The sequence below is a fragment of the Drosophila elegans genome, unplaced genomic scaffold (genome assembly GCF_018152505.1).
Source record: "Drosophila elegans isolate 14027-0461.03 unplaced genomic scaffold, ASM1815250v1 contig_208, whole genome shotgun sequence".
Classification (NCBI taxonomy): domain Eukaryota; kingdom Metazoa; phylum Arthropoda; class Insecta; order Diptera; family Drosophilidae; genus Drosophila; species Drosophila elegans.
In genome coordinates, this window is record NW_024545578.1 from 1893262 (window position 1) to 1908537 (window position 15276).

A 15276-nucleotide genomic window follows, 5' to 3' on the forward strand; every position below is an offset into this window, starting at 1 on the left:
TTTTTTAATATAAAAAAATGAATTGATTTCAATTTGCATTAAGTATCTATCGATCATTTTTAAAACTGCGTGGTAAGAAAATTTGATGCGCAAAAATAAAGCAAATTTAATGACAGGTCAAAGAGTATATTATTGACGGTGGTCAAGAAAACAAACAATTGTCGCGGCTTTATCAGCTACTTTTGATTATTTACTTTTGGGTGCAAAATAGTTTAGATGACTGTAGGATGTATCGTATTATATAGTATTCTACCAGTTTCTCCAAGTGTTAAACGTTTTTAGTAAAACTTTACCAAGTCAACTCAATTTTATAAATAAATATTTTTATTTTTAGGCCTTTCAAAATAACAATCAATTTTTTTATACCAGACTTCTAAATGTAATCACCAAAAACTCTGTAAAATAAAATAGTAATAGTTTTGTTTTCACAATATGTATAGTTTTTATTGTTTAAGGTTTTTTGTTTTACGAAAATTAAATTTAATCATACAACGAACAAACTTACAGATACATTTTATAATGCAATTAAAACATTGACTTTATATATATATAATATTTCTTTTATACTTTCATTTATCGCTTTAGCTTTAAGTAGACACGTTTAATTTTTCAACTTTTGCGTTTCGTTTCTTGTTTCGTTAAGTGGTTTGTTTTTATTTTTTTTATTTGTTTGCCCTGGGCGGATACAAATTAAATAATTAAGGTGTATATAAAAAATACAAAAACAATGCTCCTTTCAATTGTCCAGAAGTTGCGATATGTTTTCACTGTGGCGGGACTTGACTCGACCGGCGCTTGTCCTTCTCCTTCTCCTTGTCGCCCTTGCGTCCAAAGATGCGGAACATGCCGCTACGGCGCTCCTCCTTGGATCCCTTGCTGCTGCCCTTCACCCCGGACACGGAGGATATGGACTGGGCCTCGCTTTCGCTGGAACTCTCCGCCGAAACGCGCGAAAAGCTAATGGAGTCGGGCTGCAGGGACACGGGTCGGTTGCTCTCAAAACGGGTATTTCCCCAGCCTGGTGGTATAATATAAAAAAAGTGTAAGTTTAAGTGGTGGATTATCTTCAAAATATACAAGAAGGCATCATGCATATGAGGAGTGTTTTTGGAGTGGAGCATAACATAGAGTGAGGTGGACAGGCAATAGGATTCCATTCTTAGCATAAATATCTTAAAATTGGTATATTACATATATGTGAAAAAGAAAAGTTGTAAAAGGAAAGATCACTTATGGATAACACCTAAAAAATATAACTCAAAACAATATTTATGATTCAATTAAAGTTCTGAAGGGTTTCTGATAGACTCAAAAAAGTACAAGAACAAATTATGATTATAAGAACTTAAATTTTTACAATATTAGTTTTTAGTTTCCATATTATTTATACAATTATTCTACATTGATATATTTTAAATTCATTTTAATTTATTAGTGATGATTTAATCTTTACAATATTAGTTTTTAAACGAAGTAAAATATAAATATTATTTTTATAAGGAAAGAAAATGTGGTATACTCAAAGCTCTTTTATAAACTTGAATTAGAAGTTCTATAAAAGTATTGATGGTTTTAAGCTTTATAATTTTATGCAAGGATCCAAAAACTTTTAAAATATTAAATTCTTAAAGCTTTACTATTGAAGTTTGTTTGAGTTATATAATTTTATACAAGGGATAGTTAACATTAGGTATAGTATATACAGAACCCAAAGAAATACTTTGCAAACTCGTGCGCAGATAGGATCGGCGGGTTAGCTTCACCGGTTTGAAAGTTGAGGAACCTTTATTCCACAAAACAGGCATGCATTCAGAGTAAAGAAATATATACAAAAGAGATACATTCAGAGATCAGCCAAAAACCGAAAATGCACTTAGGACTAGGTATAATAGGTACTTTATACAGATTGTTAGGATTAATGAGTTTTTCGTCTAACCACCGAGTCCAATTCCGATTGAATCGTTATTGTTATTGAGATGCAGACCCATGTAGCTTGGATTACTGATGGCATGAGTGGGCTCCCCGGCCCCAGAGCCACCAGTTGATGATGATTTGGTCGATGAGGTGGGCGATGATGAGGTTAGATGCCACACCGTGCGACTGCTGGAGGTCACTTGATGGTGGTGATGGGTGGTGGTTGAGGTGGTCGAGGTGGTTGAGGTGGTGATCGTAGTAGTCCCGCTTCCTAGCTTCACATTACCATTGCCATTGCTGCTGGCCCCACTGCTGGAATAGTTGATGGTGCTCCTCTTGGGGCTGCCACCTCCATTGTTGTTCTGTGCCTCCATCTCGATGAACTTCCTCGTGGAGTCGATCCTGCCAGAGGGAATCCTCTGCTGTTGTTGCTGCTGCTGCTGCCTCGCTGCATTGTTGTTATAGTAGTCCGGCTGATTTTGCTGACTTGCCGCCGCATTGAAGGCATTTATCCGCTGCTGCACTTGCGCCTGATTCGGAGTCGTATTCTGATGGGAATGGGAGGAATGCTGGGGATGCTGATGATGCTGGCCACCCACTGGTGGCATCGTCGTTGGCAATGGCGGCGGATTTTCTAATACACACACGGCATTGCGTTTTTGGAGGACAATTTGTACAATGTGAGTGGATTGGTTGAATGTGGAGTTGGATTGACTGGGTCGAGGTGTATGGACAGAGACACAAATGGCTTGGGACACAAATGGGCATGGTCATCCCACCCATTTAGGAGTACTCACCCGATTGTCTGGCCTCGCTGTTGCGTGTCAGCACCGCGCTGTCATCCTTGCTGCTCCCATTCTGCTGGACTCCAGTCAAACCGGCGGGCAAAGTGGCGGATTGTTGCAGGTCTAGGGGGGATTAACAGTTTATGTATTATAAACAATTGATTCAAGGGGTTATCCCTTTTTTTTAAACGGGTTAGGTTTTTTCACTATAGTATTACCAGTGGAACTTTGGCGATTGCGCATCACTACTAGATTCTCCTGGCTCTGGCGATGGCTGGCCACCGGAGGCGCTCCTCTGGGCGGGATTGGTGGCTTCTGGTCGAATCCGGCGGTGGGTGAACTGGGGGAACTGGGCTGGGACTGCTGCTGCTGCTGCTGTTGCTGCTGCTGTTGTTGCATCTGCCGCTGCAGGAAGGCCATTTGGGGCGTGGCCGTGCCATCCAGGATCTGGCCACCACTGGTGCGACGCTGGGAATCGGGCGAGGAGTTGCGGGAGCTGACTGGCGACTCCACGCTGCTGGTCACCTTGATGTCCGGGGAACTGCTCGACTGTTGCTGTTAGGATAAATTAAATTAGGTATTAATATTCATTTTTTATAAGTATTATATACCCCATCTTCAAAACTCCCAAAAAAGTGTACTTAAATAAAAGTGCTTTGCCCTTGCTGTGAGCTGAAACTGAGAGGCTATAAAACCTTTGTCGATCTTACCTTCATGGATTCATCGTAGCTCAGGAGCTGCATGTTGGGCGGCAGACTGGCGTGGAAGGATATCTTGCGCACCCAGTCATTCAAGATGTCCAGCGAGGGAGCCTCGAAGAGGAACTCCGAGCCGTCGGGCAGTCTGAGCCGGAAGACGTACTTCTTCTTGGTGTAATCCTCGGCCCGTTCGCACTTGGCGCCCAGGATATTCACGGGGGCAGTGGCCGTCTTCTGTTGCAGGAAATCGTTCTCGTCCTTGAAGAAGCACACCAGCTGGCCACAGAGCACGGTGTGGAATTGCTTCCAGGATCGCACGGGTGCCTTCTTGCCGCCGGATTGCAGGCCATGCTTGCGCTCCAGACTGCCCTGAATCTCAACGGGCGGCAGATCGAATCCCTCGCCCTTCTGGTTTTTCCGGAATGACTGAGCCCGTCTCCTCGTGGTAAAGGACGGCGTACGCTTGGCCTGCTTGGGCTGCACCTTCATGCTCTCCGCCCGCTTGACATTGGCATCGGCCGAGCCGCGACGCAATCGATCGCCAAACATGCCGCTTGAGCTCGACTTTTGCAGGGCCAAATGCTCGTTTTCGTCTCCGAATGGTGGCCTCAGTTGGGCGGGAACCGGCGATTGTGGGCCACTGGTTTGGGCCGGCGTGACCATGGGCGAAGAGAAGATGGGCGTCTTCTCCTGGGAGGCAGCATTCTGGCGATGCTCGTGCTGCTTCTCCGCTCTCCTTCGCTCGTCCGCCAAACGCTGCAGTTCCCGCTGCTTCAGCTGCTCCAGTCGCTCCTTCTCCAGACGCTCCTTTTCCTGCAGCTTGCTGATCTTCTCCTGCTCCAGCTGATGGCGGAAGAGCTGCTCCAGCAGCGTTATCCGCTTAATGGCCTGGAACTTCTCCTCCTGGGCGGCCACTGTCTTTTCAAAGTCCTCATGCCGTCGGAGGAGATCCTCCACTTGGGGTATGGAGTCACCTAGTTTGGCATCCTTGAGCTGTGGCTCACGACTACTGATCCATTGCTCTAGTATCTCGGCATCCTTGAGGAAGAGTTGCGTGTCCAGATTGAGTTCGTAGATCTCACGACGTTTGCGTAGTGTGTGCTTGAGGAGTTCATGACGTGCCTGCAACACCTTGATCTTGTCCTCCACTTCGTGGGCCAGGAAATGCTTCTCCTTGATCAACTGCTGCCCGTTGGCTGCAAATTTGGCAAAGGTTTCATCACGGGCACGTATCTCAGTGTCATGATCCTTGGTGCTGGCTAGTAGAAGCTCAGCTCCCGCCACACTGGTGGCCAATTCGGGTGCCGTGATCTTGGCCAGCATCTCGTTGATCCAGGCAATCAGATCGCGGTACTCATCGAAGTAGGATTGCAGCTGCTCCGCCTGGATGAGTTTGTTCTTCCTGGCTCCAGTTTTCTCCTTCAAATCCGTCCAAGCCTCCACCGTTTCATCACGTTTGACCTCAATGTGTTCCTTGGCATCGGGATAGATTTCGCCCAGCTTAACAGCTTCAGCCAGGACAGAGTCCACTTGACCCTGGATGCCCACTAGCTCGGATTCAAACACCTGATGTTTTCTGCCCAAGGCCTGAATGCTCTCCAAATCCTGACCGTAATCCTCGGAGATCAAAGAGGCATCCTTCTCGTTGATCAGCTGAATGGTTTCATCCGCCACCCGGTCGTAGACATGCACCTGTTTGGCTCCAGCCAGGGCATCCTGCCGAGCATGCACCAGATCCTTGAGCTCCTCCCAAAGCTGCTTGGTTTCATCACGTTTGGATTTAATCGAACTGCGATAGGGATTGTTCTCCTGGATGAGACGATCACCACGTTCCAGACAGGCCTCCACCCTGGCCTCGTTGGCATTCAGGTTGGACACGAAGGACTCAAAGGCCAGTATGAGCTGCTCCACGTGCTCCACATCCTCACCGTAATCCTCGCTGGCGGTGACGGTCATCTGATCGCCCACCCACTCATGCAGTTCCTCTGTCTCACGCAGGTATTCAAACAGCTTCTTGCACTCGCCCAATCTCAGCTCGCGCTCCTTGGACAAACGCAGCAGATCCTCGTACTGCTGACCCACCTGCCCGTTCTTCTCCCCGATCTTGGAGCTATCGAAGTGATTGCGTTCGATCAGGCCAGTGGCCAGTTTGGCCACCTTTTCGATGGATGGCTTGAAGGCAGTGAGCTCCCTTTGCAGGACCTCCAGTTTCTTTTGGTGACCCTGAACGGAGACCTCATCGCGACCGTAGTCACTGCTGGCCAAGACTGGTCGCTTTTCGCGCATCCAGGCATCCGCCTCGTTGGCCTCCACATAGAAGAGCTGACTCTCGACGGCATCCAGGAGGCGAAGGCGTCTAATGGCAGCCAAATCTCTTAGTTGAACCAGTTGTTTCTGGAGTAACTCCGACTTGTATTGCAACTGTTCGCTGGCAAAGTGATTGTCGCGGATCATTTGCTGACCCCTTTGGAGGAGTGCCTGTATCAAGGGTTCCTGTGAGGTCAGCTCCGCCTCCAAGGAGTTATGCTTCTTTTGCAGACCCTGCACCGACAGCAGACTCGTGCCCAGATCCTGGGAACCCGCCACCAGTTGCTTCTCCGCCAGCCATTGCAGCTCATCCTCGGCATCGCGCAGGAACTGCTGCAGGCTGAGCGAATCCTCCAGGTTCTCGCGGCGTATGCCCAAGGGTTCGTGCAGCGTGTTGTATCTGCGTATGCTGACAGTGGCTCTCTCGTGGATTTCGTGGCGCAGGAAGTGATCCGCTTGGAAGAACTGCTCATCCTTCAGCTTGAGTTGCTCAGCCAGCTCGCCATGGTGGGCCACATCCGCCTCCAGACGTTCGTGTTTTTTCAGGAGATTACTCACGGCAGCCAGATCCTTGCCGTAATCCTCGCTACTCAACTGCAGTTCCACCTCATCCATCCAGTTGTTGAACTCATCCACACTCCGGCTGAAGGCCAAGGCATCGTAGGCCTGCTGCAGTTTGTCCTTTTTGGTCTGCGAGGCTCCCTTCAGCTTCAGCCAGTCGCCCTCGAGCAACTGCACCTGCTGGGCAATCTCATCCCTGGCAAAGTGCTCACCTCGAATGAGGCGTTCGCCCTCGTGTATGACCGACTGCACGCGTTGTGAGTTACCCAATAGCTCGGCATCGAAGGCAGCATGCTTCTGTATCTTGCTCTGCAGATTACTCGGCTCCCGGTAGTTCTCATCCAGGGCCACCTGCAGCTTCTGCACCAGCCAGCGATCGATCTCGTACAGACTGCGCAGGAACTCCTGCAATTGCAGCGATTGGATGAGCCTCTGTTTTCTCTCCTCTGACAATTCCAGTAGTTTCTGTTTCCTCCTCAGTATGTAGGCCAGTTTTTCACGTATCAAATCCGCATCCTTGGGCTCACCCTCCAGTATGCTATTGGCAAACTTCTGCAGCGTGTCCACATGATCGGCATGGAGTAGCTGCTCGAAGGCATCGTGCTTCTTCAGCAGTCTTTCCACGGCCGTATAGGAGTCACCCAGATCGTCGTTGTTGAGGAAGGCCTCCTTGTTGGCCAGCCAAATCTCCACCTGCTCCACTTGGGCCTTGAAAAGCTGCAGTTGATGGGCCTCTGTCAAATCCCTGGCTCTTTCGCTCCAGGCATCGTTTAGGGTTTGATGCAGTTCCTCCAGCACCAGCAGATATCGTTTCACATTCTCCGGCTGCTGTTGTTGCGGTCTGTTGGTCAACTGATCACCTTGTTGTTTCAAACCAGCAAAAGCCTCTTCCCTGCCTTCAATCTCGACCTTACGTTCCTGATGCAACTCCAATTGGGTCTCACAATCATTGATAGTCGAGGGAGCCTGGGTATTGTTCATCTTCTTGATCATGTCGTTGACCCAGAGTTCCAGTTCCTTGACATCCGACACAAACTTGTGTGCCAAATAGGCTTCGTTGAGGATGCTCTGTCGCTTCACCGACAAGGCCTGCAGATTGCCCCAGGATTTGTGCAGTTCCTCTAGCTTCCTCTCAATGTGCTGGGCCCCACGTTCGGGATACTTCTTGATCAGGAAGTCAGCAGCAGTCTCGTGCTGATCGATCTTGAGCTTAACGGCAGACATGTCTCGTTCGAGGGCCTCCTCCCGGCGGATAAGTGCCTCCACGGCAGCCAGATCTCTGCCCGTGTCGGTGGAGCTCATGGCCAGCGATTTCTCGGCAATTCTCTCCGCCGTGTCGTCCACATCGCGATTGAAGACATGGATCTCATTGGCGCCTCCCAGCAACGCTCTATAGGCATTGAGGGCTCCCTGGAGCTGTCGCCAATTGTAGTTGAAGTCCTTGCGCCTCTTGTCCACACTCTGGGTATCCGCCGGCACTTGGGCCTGGTTGATGAGCTTGTCGGCCAGCTGATTGATGTGCTTCACCCGCTGGTCGTCCACTCGCATGTCCGAGTCCACGTCGTCCAGTTTCCGCATCAGGGCATTGCAGTGCTCCAGATCGCGACCCGTGTCGCTGGCCTGCACCATCATCTCCTTGTCGCGGATCCAGGCCTCGATCTTGTCCAGCTGGCTGTTGAACTCCAGACTATCCTGGGCCTCTTCCAACCCTCGGCCACGCTGCTCCAGCTCGGCCAGCAATCCCTGCCAGGCCTGCAGTACTCGCTCAATGGCCAGCTTGATTTCCGGCGAGGATTCGTGCTGTTTGCTTAGCAGAATCACTCCCGTGTCCTGGATCTCCTGGATCCTGCCCTGATTGGCAGCCACTTCGGCCTGGAAGGCCTGATGCTTCTGCAGCTTCTTGATCTTCTCGTCGAGATTTGTGACCTCGGCATAGCTGGCCGCATCGGCCTCCAGCTTCTTTTGCTTCTCATTGATCCAGGACTCCGCTTCAGCGCAATCTCTAACGAATTTGGCATACAGTAAGGCATCTTCCAGTTTGTAGCGACGCACGGCACACAGATCCTTGACCTTTTGGCGACGGCCCAGGACTCCCTGGAGAATGGTCTGGATATTGGCACTGTCGTAGTGACGCTGCTCGATGAGCTTGCGGCCATGTTCCTGCAGCAAAGCCACCTTCTCCTCTTGCGTTTGTATAAGTCGCTCGAACTCATCGTGTTTCCTGATCTGATTCTGCACATCCTCCACAGTCTGGCCAAAGTCAGAGCTACTCAAGGCCGCCTGCTGCGAACTGGAGAGGTTATCAATCTGCTTGGCATCGCGCAGGAAACAGAACAAATCAATCTTCTGCTCCAGCATGATTTTCTTCTTATTCCAGGCGGCATGCAGTTTCTGGCGCTCATCCAACATGGCAGCGCACTTCTCCTCCACATCCGCCGCAGCATAGTGTCCCGTTTGGACCATGGAATCACTCAGTTCGTTGAGATACCGGAACTTGTCCTCCCGGGCCTCGATCTCCCCATAGATGGCATCGTGCTGGATCTTCAGGGCAGTGGCTCCGGCGGCATCGCTCACATGCTCCTCCGCCTGGAGGGCGGCACGCAGGTTGGCCGACCACGAAACTATATCCCTGACGTCGGTCAAGAAGGTCTGCAGATCGGAGCTGGCAGCCAAGCGGTCGCCACGGGCCGTCGATCGTTCCTTGAGGTCATTCCAGGCGGCCACCACCTTGTCCTGTTGCTGGGCAATGGCCGTGGCATTCGATGGATACTTGGCCTGCAGGCGCACCGAATCCTCCACCAGCACCTGCAGTTGGGCCTCCAGCGCCACCAGATCGTTCTCGAAGCCCTCGTGCTTGCGGAGCAGCGCCAAGGCGGAGTTCAAATCCTTGCCCAGCTCCTGGGAGAGGGCAGCATTCTTGTCCTGAATGCGGAACAGTGCCTCGGCCACGTCCCGATGGAAGCGGTGAATCTCGCCGGCGGCATGGAGCTTCTGCTCCCGCTGGTTAAGCAGTTGCAGCAGGTTCTCCCAGGAAGTTCTACAGAATGTTACAAACGAAATACAACAAAAAATAATAATTTAGTTTAATAGCTTATTTAAATTTTATATCAAATGGTTTTATACAAAATGTTTGCAGGAGTTTTAAAATGAGTTAAATAATGTATTGTATAATGTTAATTTAAAATATCATTAATTATAAAAATAAGAGACTTTAAAATCGTAAAAGCTATAGATATCCATGTTTTCAATGTTGATTTATTCTGATTTAAAAACACATTTTATAAAAAAAAGAGACTTAAAAATCATTATAGATGTAGATATGGTATATTGTATTTTGATTCTAATTCTGATTTGAAAAACATAAAATTGAAAAATCTTTACTCTTGACAGATAAACGCTCTCCCCCCGCACTCACCTCAGTTGTTCCTGTCGCTTCTCCACCTCGTTGGCATAGGGACTCTCCGAATCGATGAGCTTCTTGGCCAGCAGCTCGCACTGATCCACTCGATCGGCTCCGACCTCGACGCGGTGCTTCAGATCGTCGAACTTGTTCTGCAGCAGCTGCAGATGCTCAAAGTCCTGGCCGTAGTCCTCCGACGAGGCGGCCTGCTCCTGCTCCCGGATCCATTGCTCCACCTCGTCGGACTCGAGGAAGTATTCGTGCTTGTAGAGGCTCTCCATGAGGCGACCCTGCCGTTGGGAGGCCAACTTATGCAGGGATTTAAGCATTTTCTCAATCAACTGCTGCTTGGCGGCCAGAACTTTGCTGTCCGGATGATTGGCGGCCACCATGGCGGCACAACTGTGACCCATTTCGGTCACGATGCCCGAGTAAGTGTCCAGCTCCAGCTCGATGGTCTTGTGCTTGGTGAGCAACTTGGCCGCGGAGTCGCGATCACGGCCATATTCCGTGGATCGCAGGGCATTGTTGCGCTCACCCAGCCAGGACTCGATCTCGCCGGCATCGAACAGATACTGTTGGGCCTTCAGGGACATGTCCAGCTTCCTGGATCTCTCCGCGCAATGCCGTTCCAGGTCCTGCCAGGCCTGCTCCAGCTGCTGGCAAAGATTCTCCACCTGTTCGCGCTCGGGATGCTGCTGGGATATCAGCGATTGTCCTGCCAGCAAGGCCTTGTTGATCACCGGCTGGTGACCCTTGACCTCAGCCTCCAATTTCTTGTGCTTCTTGTGCAGCGACTGAGCCTGATGCAGATTCTGGCCGAGCTCATTGGACTTGGCTGCCGGCAGGTGATCGTTGATCCATTGGAACTCCGAATCGAGTTCGAACACAAATTTGTGATAGTTCAGGCTCTCCTCCAACTTGGCTCTCCTGCGTTGGGTGGGATCCCTGAGATCCTTGAATCTCTGCTGCAGCTCCTTGGTGCCCGCCTCGATATTCCTGGCATTGAAGTGACCCTCGTGGGCCATGTCATCGCCAGTGGACACCAGTTCCGCCACCTTCTGATCCCAAATGGTGATCTCCGATTCGAGGATTTGCTGCTTGTTGATCAGATCCTTGCAACTGCGCAGATCATTGCCCACATCGCCACTTCGCAGGGCCGTGTCCAGTTCGTCCACCTTCTTTTTGGCATCCTCCAAGGCACGATTGTGCTCCCGCTGGGATGCGGCCTGCTCCAGCTTGCGGCCCTTGTCCTCGGAGAGGGTGAGCAGATCCTTCCAGCGCTTGTTCAGATCGGCCACCCGGGACTCCACCTCGGGCACTCGATTTCCGGCCTGGACCAGGGCCTGTCCATCCTTGGTCACATTCCTCAGCTGACCCTCATTGGCGCGCAGCTCCCGCTCGAAGGCCTGGTGTTTTTGGAGTTTGCGTGGCAGATTACTCAGATCCCGGTAGTTCTCATCGCCTGCAATCCTCGTCTTGTCCTGCAGCCACACTTTCAGGTCATCAGCCTCGGCGGCGAACTTGTGGAAGTCCTTGGAGGCCTGCAGCAGACGTTTCCTCTCGAAGGCGCGATCCCTGACAGCCTTGCGCTTGCCCAAAACCTGACCACGACGATCTCCGATGCTGCAAGTTTAGAAAATTGGTTAGATTATAAATATACTTTTTATAAATACAATATCGCTTAATATTTGATTTTAATTTAATTTGAATTTTTTACAATGATTGTTTTATAGTTTTATTATTTATATCTATCGTACTATCGTTGAATAAAATAATACTGATCACAAAATTATATTTTTCAAATTATTATTAGCAGCAATTTTTTTTTTATTTTCCAATAGTTAGTTTTTCTGCGTTTTACTATATTACCTTGTTTTAAATTTATTATTAATGGCCAATAAATCAAAAAAAGTCTTAAAATAATAATTGAATAGATTCATGATTTAAATATATGTATATATTTTTTAGGAATCAAATAATATCGCTTACAAAATTATGATTATTTTCGAGTTTTTTTTCTATTTTACTTGTTATCCATAATATAAAATATGAGTACATTTTGTCTTAAAAAAAACTAATAATTGTAACCATTATGGTTTCTGATTTTTGAGCAAAGGACACTTACTATTTAGAATCGTAATGATCGTTAGCAATCAGCTTGTCTGCATTGTCCGAGAAACCCTTGAGGATCTTGTCCTGAGCCATCAGGCTCTTCTCAAAGTCCAGGTGACGCTTCAGAATGGCCTCCACTTCATCCAGAGAAGACTGCCAAAGAAAAAACACATTAGTTTTCAACATAAAAAAGAGTTCCCCGACTTTTTGATAGCCGTGATTCAACTAAATAATTTACAAACAAACATGCCCCCACAAAACCATCTTGTTTTAGGTGGCGCCATCTGCCGAACTGCGGGGTCAACATTAATTTTTCAATATGCTGTGACGTCATAACTAAAACATTCTTTATAATTCCCAAAATCATAGTTAGATTTAAAACATTTTTGAAGTTTTCGACAGATATTGATTGAATAATTCGAATCTTTATAAAAAGTTCCAAATGACTGGCTTTTATAGTTTATAAAACTCAATAAAAACTCACCCCCAGGTTGTTGTACTCCAGGAAGGCCTCGTGGCTCTTGGTCGTGGCATCGATCTTGTCCGCCTCCCGGTTGAACATCTGCAGCTCGACGCACTGCAGCAGCCACTTTTGCTTCTCGGCCCAGCCGCGGTGGATGGCATCCTGTTCAGCCTTCAAACGCTCAATCACGGCCACCGTTTCGGCCATGTGGGGTTTGCCGTCGGACAACTGCTTGCCCAGCTGGATGACCTCCACGAATTCGGTGTCATGGGCGCGGATATCATCGCCCAGATCGTTGTGTTTCTTCAGCAGATTGTTGGCCGTCTCCACATCTCGAGCCGATTCATCGGCATTCAGTTGATCCTTGACGGAGTCGATCCAGGCGAGTAGAACCTTGGCACTGTTGTTGAAGATCTGCTGGCCCACCTCGCTTTCGATGCGGTTGCGCAGATCAGAGCCACGCTGTTGGACCTGTTGCCACATGTCCTGGACCTCCTGTTGGCGCGCATTCACATTGTCCTTCTCCGCCGGATAGGCATTCTTCACCGAGTTACCCAGGTAGGTTACCCTATTGACTTTGTCCTCCACTGGGGCCAATTCTCGCTCCAAATTCTGGTGCCTCCGCTGCAAGGCTTGAACTGTCCGTAGATCGGGTGTAATGACAGCCGTGTCCAGCTGCAGCATCTTCTCACTCATCCAAACCTTGGCTTCATCGCAGGTTCGATTGAATAGCTCCACACTGGAGGCACCCTCCAAGCTCTTTTCCCGCTGAGCCTTGGCATTGTTGAGGCGCTGCCAAATCTGATGGATCTGTCGCTGGCGGGCAATGATCTTGTCCAGCTGCGAGTGACCCTGTCGGCGGAAGGTGTCCACCGCGCCATCGATCTCCTCCACCCGCTTCGAGGCAGCCGACAGGTCGGTGATGAACTTCTCGAACTTGCGCTTGGCATTGTCCACGCCCTCGCCCTCGTCCGACTTGATCATGCGCTCCTTCTCCTTCATCCACTTCTCGAAGTCGTCGCACTCGCGATAGAAGCCGAACAGGTGAATGGAATCCTCGAGCAGGGCATGGCGTTTCTGGGCCATCTCCTGCAGCTCATCGTAGGTCTGATTGATCCTCTGCTGGCGCTTCTCCACGCTGTCGGCATTCTCATTGATGCTCTGCGTGGAGGTTCTTCTTTGCACAAGAGGTTTGGGTGCCACACTCACTGGTTTAATCCGCTTCACGGGCACCACTTGACGTACCAAGATCGTTTTCTTAACCTTTTGCAGGGACTTGACCTTCTCCGCTTTGGGCACAATGCAGGCCACCGGTCGGGGTTCCACCTCTCGCACATAATTGGCTGGCACAAAACCCTCCACTCCATTATCCTTGCGCACACACCACCAGTCATCGTTGGTCTTGGACTTGAGCAGCATCACCTCGCCCTTGTCCATCTTCATGCCTTGACCCTCGAATGGAAACAGGGATTTCACATGGGGCAGCAGCTTGGTCTCAGTGACCTTCTTGTGCTCCAGCTTCTCCACCCACTCATCCTCCCACACCTCCTTGGGCACCAGACGCGTTTCGTTGACCCACTCCTCCTGCTCAACCTCTGGCAGTTCGGGCTCCACAGCAGATAGCTCCAGTGTGCAAATTCCTGCCTTGATTAGCTTATCAGCCTGCTGGTTAAGATTAAGGATGTCCCCGGAATAGGCATTCAGTTCACCCTGCAGATCGCGATGTCGCTGGAGCAGAGCCTGAGCCGAGGGCTCATCGTTGCCATAGTCCCGCGAGTTGACCAAGGCCATTTTCTCGTTCAGCCAGGACTCGGCTTCATTTGCATCCGTGTAGAACTGATAGGCCTCGGCGGCATCCTCCAACTGGCGACGTCGCAGCTCCACTAGAGCTTCCAAAGCTTGCCAATGTTCCGCTAGAGAATCAATCCTGCTTTGGATCTCCGAGGAGCGGGGATGCTCCTCGCCTATCAACCGCTTGCCCGCATCGGACATTTGACCGGATTTGGGCTTCCTCGACTTGATCTCATCCTCCAGAGCTTTGTGTTTTTGCTGTAGCGAGAGCACAGCCCGCAAATCCTTGGCAGTGATGCCCGTTTTGCAGATGCGCTGCTTGTCCACCAACCAGGATTCCTCGTTGTCGTAGTCCTCCATGAAGTGATGGAAATTCCGGGCCTCCTCCAGGCGAGCTCTTCGCGCCGCCGAACGACGCAGCAGTTCGGAGTAGGCCTCCTCCAAATCGGCCAGACGTTGGGCCAGCAAGGCCGCATCCTTGTGCTCCGAACTCTTGTAGGGCAGGGCCTGGCGATTGAACCGCTTGAGGGTCTCGCCATAGGTATTCACCTGCAGCTCCTGCAGCGAATGAGCCTGCAGCAGTTCCTCCACGCCCAGCAGATGTGGACCCACGTCCTCGGAGGCGAACTGTTGCTGCAATTCCCTCACCGCCTCCGTGGTGCTGGCGATTTCACGTAGCAGATTCATCAGGTTGCTCATCTGAGAGAGGTTCAGTCGTTGGTTCTCCAGCAGCTCCAGCAACTGGCGCCACTTGGCCATCACCTCCTGCTCCCGGCGACGCACTCGCTCCTTGCCGTGATAGTTCTCCCGGTCCAACTCCTCGGCCATGGCTGTCAGGTCATTGAAACGCTCTACGCGAGCCAGAATGTCTGCGGAAATGGCCTCGTGTTTCTTCAACGTGGCATCCACTTGGCGCAAGTAACGCGGATCGGACAGCACTTGGATCATCTCCTTGAGATAACCCTCTCGCAGGACAGACTTCTTCTCGAACTTGTAGTTCAGCTGCTCCAGTTTCTCCTGGCGGAGCAGTTCCTCCCGCAGGGCCACCTCGCGATGATGTTCGGCATACTCCAGGATCTGCCAGGCCTTCTCGATGTCATTGACCAACTGCCCATCCTGGGGATTATACGGCGGCTGATTCAAGGCCTTCAGCAGAGTGTTGATGGTGAAGTACAAAGCCTCGATCTCACTGCGCTCCTTGTATCTATAAAAAAAAAGGAAAGGTATCATTAATAATAACAT

General features: G+C 50.0%; 1 protein-coding gene across 6 annotated transcripts in view; it reads right to left on the bottom strand.

The window, feature by feature from the left end:
* Positions 1–417: 417 nt before the first annotated feature.
* Positions 418–15276, bottom strand: part of LOC108145846 (spectrin beta chain, non-erythrocytic 5) — a 35551-nt gene continuing 20692 nt past the window's right edge. For 3 of the 6 annotated variants that reach the window (XM_041708069.1, XM_041708070.1, XM_017271460.2), the window contains 8 exons: positions 12265–15238; positions 11794–11933; positions 9681–11291; positions 3410–9302; positions 2918–3254; positions 2712–2822; positions 1937–2548; positions 418–1018 (listed from right to left, as the gene is read on the bottom strand). In XM_041708069.1, coding sequence (XP_041564003.1) covers positions 765–1018; positions 1937–2548; positions 2712–2822; positions 2918–3254; positions 3410–9302; positions 9681–11291; positions 11794–11933; positions 12265–15238 — 11932 coding nt within the window. In that variant the 3' untranslated portion in view covers positions 418–764. The remainder of the gene's footprint in view (positions 1019–1936; positions 2549–2711; positions 2823–2917; positions 3255–3409; positions 9303–9680; positions 11292–11793; positions 11934–12264; positions 15239–15276) is intronic. The other 3 variants (XM_017271461.2, XM_017271462.2, XM_017271465.2) reach the window with 3 other exon arrangements.